Raw genomic sequence first — 12,008 nt, 5'->3', positions numbered from 1 at the left:
CCAGGATACTTTGGATGCACTGTTTGGAACCTTTGGTGTAGTTAGTTTGATCTTCCCCTTGAAGATGATCGCTTGGTGATTGAAACACGTGTTGAGGTGTTAAAATAATGGTTTGGTGTTGGGAAAAATCTCCAGTAATATTCACCATCCATGATGAAAATTTTCACATTTAGACTTCATTAAAATTTCCTTTCGCTTCATCAGTTGAACTTATCCGACTGTACGGTTCAAATGGTGGAATTAGCATGTAGCGAAGTGCGTCTCAAATGAAATTCACGGTGAGAAAATGGCATGATTATCATTATGGACAGCGAAATTATGATCATTTACTTTTGATATGATTAAGTGACACTCATTTGGGGCTCTACCAAAATAGTTTGAATGAAACCTTCAAAATAATTTCAAAACAAGGTTTAAAATTGGATCCATCAATCATAACATGTGAAAATGACTGTACATTTATATAAACCACAATATATTTCAGATATTCAAACTCTTCAAAAATAAGAATATATAATATTGAAAGTATCCATGGAGAAATTGAAAATAATTTGAGAAAAATCATTTTTGAAAAAATATTTTTCAGTATTTTTGGGAAAGAAAGTTTCTGACCTTCTACCACCTACTCCATCTTGATATAAAAAAAATGTGGAAATCTCCCAAAGAAAGGAAGGAAGCAATCATTTCTTAATTTTAAAAGGAATAAATCTATACATAGATCATGCAAAGAAGTAACTTTCAGACACTATTATTTTTGTGGAAATCGGAAAAATGTTTTTTTGTTATTACATGTTGAGTAACTTTTGGGAAGAAAGTTTTTGGCTTTCTACTACTCTATCTGGATACAAAAAAATGTGATAATCTTCCAAAGAAAGGAAGTAATCAATTTGAAAATAAGTAACTCCATACATGGATGTGTAGATCATGCAAAGAAGTAACTTTCAGACACTATTATTTTTGTGGAAATCGGAAAAATGTTTTTTTGTTATTACATGTTGAGTATTTTTGGGAAAGTTTTTAGCTTTCTACTACTTCATCTTGATTCAAAAAAATGTGGGAATCTTCCAAAGAAAGGAAGTAATCAATTTGAAAATAAGTAACTCTATACATGGATGTGTAGATCATGTAAAGAAGTAACTTTCAGACACTATTATTTTTGTGGAAATCGGAAAAATGTTTTTTTGTTATTACATGTTGAGTATTTTTGGGAAAGTTTTTAGCTTTCTACTACTTCATCTTGATTCAAAAAAATGTGGGAATCTTCCAAAGAAAGGAAGTAATCAATTTGAAAATAAGTAACTCCATACATGGATGTGTAGATCATGCAAAGAAGTAACTTTCAGACACTATTATTTTTGTGGAAATCGGAAAAATGTTTTTTTGTTATTACATGTTGAGTATTTTTGGGAAAGTTTTTAGCTTTCTACTACTTCATCTTGATTCAAAAAAATGTGGGAATCTTCCAAAGAAAGGAAGTAATCAATTTGAAAATAAGTAACTCTATACATGGATGTGTAGATCATGTAAAGAAGTAACTTTCAGACACTATTATTTTTGTGGAAATCGGAAAAATGTTTTTTTGTTATTACATGTTGAGTATTTTTGGGAAAGTTTTTAGCTTTCTACTACTCCATCTTGATTCAAAAAAATGTGGGAATCTTCCAAAGAAAGGAAGTAATCAATTTGAAAATAAGTAACTCTATACATGAATGTGTAGATCATGCAAAGAAGTAACTTTCAGACACAAACTGGAAAAAAGCCCTCCTGAAACAGCTACTTACATTCGAACATTGAATTACACGAAAGAAAAAAATTCTTTCGAAACAAATACTTTTATATGAACACTGAGTTATACAGAAGATACTTTTCTTTACTCAGTTTGTATTCCAAACATTTTTTTGCATCAAGATGGGGTGGTAGAAAGCCAAAAACTTTCTTTCCCAATAATTAATCACTCCTAAAAATATAAGCCCTTCAATTTAAATGTTGAGTATTGCTTATATAGCCCATATATGAGCAATTGAAAAAATGAGGTGAGTGGAAATTTTGCGGGCTACGTACATTTAATTATCGGTTTTTTTATTTTGTTATGTTGATACACTCGTCTCGAACATATGTGCACAGTTTGAGCTATTCAGCGTGTTTAATTTGTCGGTGGAAGACATAAAAGTTAAAAGTGTTTTGCGTGTTTGTCGATTTTCTGCTACCGAAAAAAATTGGATCGAATTTCGTGTAAAAAATGGAATTAAGTGCTCATAAACACTTGAAATATTGACAGCAAATGTCCCAGCACATCAAAAATCGATGAAAATGTTGAGGAAGTGAAAATAATTGTAACGGAAAATCGTCGAATCACTATTAGAAAAGTTGCTGAGGATGTCGGTATATCGGCTGGCTCATGCCATGCAATTTTTTTGAAAATTTTGGACATGAAGCGTGTGGTAGCGCAGTTCGTTACAAAATTGCTTAATTTTGTCCAAAAATACCCACGCTTGAGCAAAGCTCAAAAATTGTTGAATGACGTTAATGGCGATCCAGATTTGCTCAAGAGGGTCATAATTGATGACGAATCATGGGTATCTGGTTATGATATCGAAACCAGACTATAATCATACCAATGGAAGAGCCCAGGGAGCCAAGACCGAAAAAAGCACGTCAAATTCGGTCAAATGTCAAGGTTTTGCTCACTGTTTCCTTCGATTATCGTGGCGTTTTGTATCAGGAGTTTTTGCAACACGATCGTTCGGTCAATAAGGGGTATTACCTCGATGATGTAGATGACATAATAAGGAAGAAGAAGTTTAGGTCAAGAATGAACGAAATCTCGACTTTCAGAAAGGACAAAAACCAAGATAAATACATCTCAGTTCCATACCACCAATATACGAAGAATTTTGGAAATATTTTCAAGGAACTAGGTATGAAGGTGGTTTTTAAAACAGGTCATACACTACAGAGCCTTTTGGGAAGTCCAAAAGATGAAGTCGAGAATTCGGAAAAGTCTGGAATTTACGAAATTAAATGTAAGGACTGCGATGCAAAATATTATGGACAGACAAAAAGATCTATCAAAGTAAGATATACGGAACACAGCACACTTAAAATATGGAAGACCTGAAAAATTAGCAGTCGCCCATCATATTTTGCAACAAAACCATTCCATAGACATCAGTTCAATAAGATTAGTTAGACAAGTTGACAACAACAGGCAACTAGATGCCTATGAGAGTATAGAAATAAGTAAACACAATAATAGTATGAATAAGGATGACGGACCTATACCAAAGAGCATACTATATAGCTTGTTGAAATAATATTGTTGGGTTTACTGATTACTACATAAGGACACAGTTCAAAAATAAATTTAAATAGGCAATATTGTAAAATTGATCTTTATATAGCTGAAAATTGTTCTATATACAGCTATAACAGTTAAACATATATTGTAAAATAATAGATAAGGCAAAATTGTAAAATTAATTTAGGTTGGTATCCCTGGATATATATATATATATATATATATATATATATATCCTCTTTGAAGATGATCACTTGGTGATCGGAACACGTGTCGAGGTGTTAAAAATAACAATTTGGTGTTGGGGAAAAACTCCAGTGATATTCGGTATTATCTCCAGGTTATGCGCCGCTTGCGAGAAGCAAACGTCCGGTATTGTGGAAAAGCAATCCATGGCTTTTGCATCACAATAATGCACCAGAAACAATACCTCAATCATACCAAAGAGTGCATATCAGAACTGTTTCGAGGATTAGTAAAAACGCTGGCACAAGTGTATTATATCTGAGAGGAACTACTTTTAAGGGGACAGAATAGAAATTGATAAACCAATAAATATTTTTTGAGAAAACTGCAGTAACGTTAGTTGCAAATAGAAGTGGTAAAAACATAGAAAGTTCCAATTCTCTTTTCTTCATTATGATTTCCTACCACGTAGTATCGGCTACATCCATCAATTTATTGGCTGTATATCTTTTTTGATAATAGAAATGTATAGAGTCTTCCTTTTCCATATTCATGGTGAATGTGATAGAAGGGTGGGAAGAACTGATGAAATTCAAGAACTTAGTCAACTGTCTGTTCGTTCCTTTGAAACTTTCCAGGATATCATCCACATATCAATACCAATACACAAAACTTCCTACCAGTGGGTCACTGTGTATTTTCTTCTCCACTCGTCTATGAAAATCTCTCCCAGAATGGGACTAAGTGGGTTTTCTCAATGACGACTTGGAGAGGAAAATACAAAGTAACCCACTGGTAAGAAGAATCCTGGTATGATTCACGTTTCACAGAAACGAACAGACAGTTGACTAAGTTCTTAAATTTCATCAATTCTTCCCACCTTTCTATCACATTCACCATGGAGATTCATCGCAAACCAGCACATACAGATATTATCATTGATAATGTGTCCACCCACCCGTATCAGCACAAAGTAGCAGCATGCAACAGTATGATTCACAGGCTGATAAATGTTTCCTTGTCAGAGGCGAATTTCAATAAAGGACTGAACATAAAACAAATAGCCGTCAACAATAATTACGATGGCAGTCTAATACATTCTCTATTATCAAAAAAGTTATTCACCCAAGCTTTGAAGGAAGTAAATCCAATTCGAAGAGAAGAGGCCTACCCACTACAAATATTTCAGATTTTCTGCACTACAAACGTGTAAATTTTGTTTTCAAAACCAACAACGAATTGGGCATGCACATTGGGAATAATGAAGATAAAATTTCAATTCCAGAAAAATCGGGAGTGTATAAATTATCATGTGGGTCATGTCCAACGTTTTATATAGGTCAAATTGGAATGTTCAAAGCCCGCATAAAGAAACAAAAACATTGTTTTCGGAATGGAACAATAAATTCCACATATGCCACTCATTTAATCATAGAGAGACAAGAGTTCAACCATAAATTCGAGCCCCTCCATTTCCAGAAGAAAGGTTTGAAACTTAACCTGTTGGAGAGTGTAGGAATAAACAAATTGAAAAACTCTCAATATCCTATGAACGATCAAACTGAACTGAATAATTCGCCATTATTGAATCTGTTTATTTCCAGGTAAGAATAGTAGATTTACGGTAGGTACTTTCGAAAAATTTAATTTATTCATATAGATAATGAATTCATACCTGACCTTTTCAGATCGATTCATTCATTAGAAAGTAGGCATATAAGTGGGTAATATGTTGGAGTATGAAATGGTTATAATTCAGAAGTAACTTTTAGTGTTACGCTTGAGAAAGCTATTGTATAGCGAAACACGTGTCGCGCGGTTATTGTAGAACCCTTTATAGTGAAAATCATACAATAAACTGTATCAATTAGTTTTAATGAACGTTTTATCCCTTAATATGTTTCAAATATATGTATATATTACACCCTTAAATAATGCTAATAAACATTATTAGCGAAAGTTCGGACAGCTGAAATGAGTATTATTTACTTTCTTAATAGAACGAGTTCCAGCATAACCACCCTCATCTATATTTACGATGAGTATGAAATTCCAAAATATACCAAAGAAATGAAAAAATAGTATCAAATAGGTTGAAAAATATGTGAAATGTTTATAGTATGCAATAAATATGAATACAAAAAAGAAGATGAATGAAAAAAAATGTAAAGATCGGAAAATAACAACAAATCAGAAAACAGATCTCAAACCACGCTAATTCATGACGTTTCGATTGTAAGTCTCCACAATTGTTTTTTGTTGATTACTGCCCTATTCTCTCTTCTTTCGTATCCCCTATTCAGTGCAAGTATCTCTCGAGCATTTCCGAAAATTCAAAAATATATCTTGTATATGGTACATGTACTTTCATTCGCACTTGAAGCACATACCTAATTATTTATTTTCCAGGAAACGTTTTCGGAACCATATTGACTATGCCAGTGGTGGGATTCTTATCTTCCTCCTGGTTGGGATGGCCGTCAACATTCTACCTGTTTGGTTGTTTGGGTTATGCATGGATATTACTTTGGTTCACTTTTGGAGCAAACAGTCCTTCTGAACATGGTAGCATTACTGATTTGGAAAAAGATTATATTTCAAAATCATTGGGAAATGAAAACAAGGAGGTGAGAATCATTTACTGATTTTTTTTCCACTCACAAAATTGATTGAAAGAAGAATCAGATTCATTTCGATTAATAAACTCGATAGTTTCTCTTGGATGCCATGATTGACCATTTGTGGAAAACGCTGATGAATAGCTAACATATAAAATAATGTATATTATGAAAATATTCTAATATTTCCAAAAAACATTTTTGCTTTTCTCTCCGCATCCTCCTCTATTAACCTTAGAGGTTTGACGTATTATCCTACAAACTTTTCTCATCTTGATAGTGAAATGAATCTATTAAAAACACCCTCCCAACGCCAGAACAAAAATAACGACATAATAATCTCCTGAGGACGGTAACTTGGTAAGTGAAACGCGCGTCGAGATACCGTAATATTTGTTCTGGCGTTGGGAAAGTGTTTTCAATATATTCACAATTTATGTTTGAAGGTGCTTGACAATGTTTCGTGGTGTATATCATCAGTTCTGACTTCCATTGTATACATTGATTTGAAATCCCTGAAAGAAAATTAAAAAGATTTACCGAAAACGACAATTTTATTAAACAAAAACTGAAATTACAAAGAAGCAACATACAAGCAACAACCAAAAAAAAAAAATATTAAAAAAAGCTGAAAATTTAGAAATCAAAAAATATTAATAGGTAACAGAAAATGCAAAATAAAAGTTAAAATATTCCAAACCAAGTTACGTCAGGACGTTTCGATTGTTAGTATTCACAACCATCTTCGGGTGATAACTGGACTTATTCCTCCGAGATCTGACTATTTATAGGTCATTCGAGTGCTTTCACCTATCCCCTCTTTCGTCTCTCCGCTTTATTGGTTTTAGCGGGAGATGACCGTTTGGCGGGAGTTGGTCGTGTTTCGCTTGATTAAAGGTTTCCATATGTTGCGAATCACTGCGCTAGGTTGACTAAATGCGTTGTTGGACAACATATATGCGGCTTCTTTGAATTTTCTCCTAAACCAGTGTTCCTCTTTGTGGATGATTTCAGCTTGAGCCCACTTGATGTTGTGTTGATGAGTACAAACATGCTCTGCCATTCCGGATTTGCTGGTTTCTCCTTGCTGTGTGTGTTTCTTGTGCTCAGAAATGCGAACTTTCAATGGTCTCTTTAGTTTTACCGATGTATGATTCTCGGCACTCGCAGGGTATCTGGTAAATGCAATTCTTGAAAACGCAGTGCGCCTTTGGTGGCTTGGTTTTTGTGAGGCTGCCACGAATAGTGTTCCCTGATCTGAAGCAGGTCCTGATGTTATACTTGAACCCAATCCTTCTCAACCTTTCCGATAATCCTCTGATGTAGGGAAGTACAGGTACTGGTTGTGGCGGCTTTTCTTCCTTGTGGGGCTCTTGCTGTCTTCTAGCTAAAGCCTGTTCTGCCATCAATCTGGAGTAACCATTCCGTTGAAGATCATTTTCGATAATGCCTAGTTTCTTTTCGAGACCTTCCTTTGTATTACAGAGCACGAAAGCACGGTCTAGTAGAGTCTTGATGATTCCTCTCTTAGTCGATCAATTATGGTTGGATTTCTGGTTCAGATACTGTCCTTTGTGAGTTTTCGATATACAGATGTTTCTCATTTAGTGTCGGTCCTCTTCACCAATACGTCTAAGAAAGTCGATTCTACTCCCTTCACCATTGTGAAAGTGATGGAAGAACTTACGTTGTTGATGTGCTTCAGGAAAGTGTTTAATTTTCAGCTTTTATTAATATTTCAATTTTTTATTTTATTGGTTGTTGCTTGTATGTTATTTTTTTGTAATTTCAATTTTTTGTTTGATGAAACCGTTACTTTCGGTTGATCTTTTTAATTTTTTTCAGGGATTTCAAATCAATTCATATTATATTAGAAAATGGATGTCCGAACTGATGATATAATATTCACAACTTATGTAATGTTTTTATGTCGTTATGTCGTTATGAAATAGGTGTATAACCACTATTTCCTGAAATGTCTTCAAGCTTGTCGAGTAGGCTGAAAACTAGACACTCTATCAATATGTGTTTTGCCGAGATTGCTAGCTCAAATATGTATCGAGAGTTTGTTTCTGTTTACAAGGTATACTCGAAAAGATGAGAGAAACCTTGTTAACCATAAAATTAATTCATAATATCTAGAGAGGTTTGAGCACTTCGAAAATGGGAAAGTAATCACATGACGGTAGAAATAATTGATTGACAAATGTAAAAAAAAAACAATTACACAATTTTTTATTGAATGCTTTGAATAAAACCAGAGATATCTGCATCTCTGACATGAATCTCTCAAATTTATTTCGAAGAATAACTTTTTGGCATTTCCAGTACTGCTTTATTCGGCAGATATGAATTACGAATGAAAACATTTCTTAAGAACTACTTACCAGAAAAATCTTTCATTCTAGTTCCTGTTTCATCCCAAGACTAAGATATTTGGAGGACGATGTTTGGAAAATAATGAAACAGCAGAGCACATACCTACTTTGTGCCTGCTCCGCTGTGAGACGAATCAGGTTTTCACAGTTTGGCAGAATTTCACTCTTGCTTTTTCACGCGAAAGCTCAATCACCGTATAAGCTAGACTCATCAGAGTTTGAATATGTGTGAGCCACAATAAACTCTCACGGGTTTGGACGTAACATAACCACCCAACGTCTCAGCATAAACACAACATTAGCTCTTGAAATTTTTTTCTGCACTGATATTCATGACGTGAACAGTATCATTTTGAAAATGTTGTGGATTTTACAGCCCATCACTTTTTCCTTCTTTGAAACCTCATTCGACCTTTTCAGATTCCTTTTATTATACCACTACTCAATAAAGTATTGGTAAGTTTGGTAAACGATAGGATCAATCACTACTTAGGATCCAATTGAATCATCTACCATGTCGGTTTTGTTCCAAAAAAAAGTCTCTGTTGCGTGTCGTTGCAGACTTACTCGAGACCCTGGAGTGAGACAAACAATCACCATGGAGTGAGAGATTTTCTTAATGAGAAGTCGCGATTTGCTTCAATGAATGACAAGCGGTCATTTCCAATTCAGAATAAACACAAGGTTAGGTTAGTTAGGTCCAAACTTCTTAACGAAGTCGATTAGTTTGTATGGTGAGTGGTCAGATGGTAAGAGTACGGCTCTGCCGAACTCTAAAGACCTGATTCGGTCCCCGGCGGGTCAGGCACAGAGTATATGCTCTGGTAATTCTGGTAATGAGTTGTCGGATTGTCAAGTTGCAAGATTCCCACCTTGATACCCATGACAACCATCTCATATGACGTACGCCGCTCAAGAATTTGGTGTAAGGCGGTTTTATAAGGAACCCCGCTCTTGAAGAGATGACTCAGTCGTTTCCTGGATGCACCACCAAACCTTTTTTTAAGGTTACTTTGTTGGATCAGGAGTTGGGGAGTTGAGAATCTCTCGCTCCTGAACTAAATTTACAAGGAGGTCAGTTGAAGTCGTAAGCTCGACATCCATCTCTTCTGTAGACTCGCTCCTGAACTAAATTCACAGGGAGGTCAGTTGGAGTCGTAAACTCGACATCCATCTCCTATGTGGATTCGCTCCTGAACTAAATTTACAGGGAGGTCTGTTGAAGTCGTAAACTCAACATCCACCTCCTCTGTAGACTCGCTCCTGAACTAAATTTACAGGAAGGTCAATTGTAGTCGTAAACTCGACATCCATCTCCTCTGTAGACTCGCTCCTGAATTAAATTTAAAGTGAGGTCAGTTAGAGTCGTAAACTCGACATCCATCTCCTATGTAGATTCGCTCCTGAACTAAATTTACAGGGAGGTCCGTTGAAGTCGTAAACTCAACATCCACCTCCTCTGTAGACTCGCTCCTGAACTAAATTTACAGGAAGGTCAATTGTAGTCGTAAACTCGACATCCATCTCCTCTGTAGACTCGCTCCTGAATTAAATTTAAAGTGAGGTCAGTTGGAGTCGTAAACTCGACATCCATATCCTCTGTTGACCTGATCTAAGTTTACAGCACAGTGGTTCAGGCAGTGAAAGATTAGACAGCCAACCCGCCTTAACCTCAAGGTTCAGTCTTGGAATCCCTACTATGCATCGTTCACATAAATACCTCGATAACCAATACACGAAACTGATAGCTGATGACAGTATTTTTATAATTCTTTACAAGTGCGTTCAAAATTTTCAAACATATCGATAGGTAAAAGGACAAATTTTGTATGTCCAAAAAGGTAGTTTTGAGTTAAATCGATTTAAAAGTTGAGCTCACTGCGGCAAGCCTGCCTAGTTTGTTTTAGTACTGCAATAGTAATTCATTTCGTCTTACAACTTTTCTCTCGTTAGTTTTCAGATTTTTGTTTCCGTTAGTGCTAATATTCACCAAATTTCTGTCATTTAACTGAATAACGGTAACCGATCACTTAGACATACAATAATTGTAACTTAGGTTACGGACATATAGTATCATATATTGAATATCCTTATTCTTATTGTCCACAATAAAATGTTACGCTATTGAATAAATAATGCCAAAATCGAAAATTATTTGAATTGAAGGGGTTATATTTTTAGGAGTGATTAATTTTTGGAAAAGAAAGTTTTTAGCTTTCTACTACTCCATCTTGATACAAAAAACAAGGATGAGGGAATCTTCCAAGGAAAGGAAGGAAGTAATCAATTTAAAATAAGTAACTCTATACATGGATGTGTAGATCATGCAAAAAAGTAACTTTCAGACACAAACGGAAAGAAAGTCCTCCTGAAACAGCTACTTTCATATAAACGTTGAATTACACGAAAGAAAAAATTATTTCGAAACAAATACTTCTACATGGACACTGAATTATACAGAAGATACTTTTCTCTACTCAGTTTGTATTTCAAACATTCGTTGTGGAATAAAAATCAGATATCATTCACATGAGTTCTACTTTAAATGAATGGTAATAAGTTGCACTTACATGGAACACTGTCACCCTCACTGGTATACACCGATGTTTCGCCTTAAGACATTTGCCACAAGGCTCTTCAGTACCAAATTAGATAACATTATAGAAAATACACACAGTTCATTCATGAATTACAATTTTTAATGTCACGGAATAAGCTTGATCTGCTTATGTCATCGATGACATCGTAATGTCATTTATTCACCTATTTGATTTAATCCCAGCCAAGAGGAATTTTAATTGAATTGAAGGGGTTATATTTTTAAGAGTGATTAATTTTTGGGAAAGAAAGTTTCTGGCTTTCTACTACTCCATCTTGATACAAAAAACAAGGATGACGGAATCTTTCAGGAGGACTTTCTTTCAGTTTGTGTCTGAAAGTTACTTCTTTGCATGATCTACACATCCATGTATAGAGTTACTTATTGTAAAATTGATTACTTTCTTTCTTTCCTTGGAAGATTCCCTCATCCTTATTTTTTGTATCAAGATGGAGTAGTAGAAAGCCAAAAACTTTCTTTCCCAAAAATTAATCACTCCTAAAAATATAACCCCTTCAATTGAAATAAGATTAAATCAAATCAAATAGGTGAATGAATGACAGTACGATGTCATCGTTGACATAAGCAGATCAAGCTTATTTCGTGACATTAAAAATCGTAATTCATGAATGAACTGTGTGTATTTTCTATAATGTTATCCAATTTGATACTGATGAGCCTTGTGGCAAGTGTCTTAAGGCGAAACATCGGTGTATACCAGTGAGGGTCACAGTGTTCCATGTAAGTGCAATTTATTACCATTCATTTAAAGTAGAACTCATGTGAATGATATCTGATTTTTATTCCACAACGAATGTTTGAAATACAAATTGAGTAGAGAAAAGTATCTTCTGTATAATTCAGTATTCATATAGAAGTATTTGTTTCGAAAGAATTTTTTCTTTCGTGTAATTCAATGTTTACATGAA

At 34.7% G+C, this 12,008-nt stretch overlaps 1 protein-coding gene across 4 annotated transcripts in view; it reads left to right on the top strand.

Moving 5' to 3' along the window:
- The window catches only part of LOC111510310 (putative inorganic phosphate cotransporter), a 103,693-nt gene that overhangs the window by 78,825 nt on the left and 12,860 nt on the right, over positions 1-12,008 (top strand). For all 4 annotated transcript variants that reach the window (XM_074180772.1, XM_074180773.1, XM_074180774.1 and 1 more), the window contains one exon: positions 5,894-6,111. In XM_074180772.1, coding sequence (XP_074036873.1) covers positions 5,894-6,111 — 218 coding nt within the window. The remainder of the gene's footprint in view (positions 1-5,893; positions 6,112-12,008) is intronic.

The sequence above is a fragment of the Leptinotarsa decemlineata genome, unplaced genomic scaffold (assembly GCF_025532065.1).
Source record: "Leptinotarsa decemlineata unplaced genomic scaffold, Ldec_3_MD MMD2_tig00026299_RagTag_RagTag, whole genome shotgun sequence".
NCBI lineage: Eukaryota > Metazoa > Arthropoda > Insecta > Coleoptera > Chrysomelidae > Leptinotarsa > Leptinotarsa decemlineata.
Note: the sequence above shows the minus strand (reverse complement) of the source record. Positions and strands in the feature narration are given on the sequence as shown.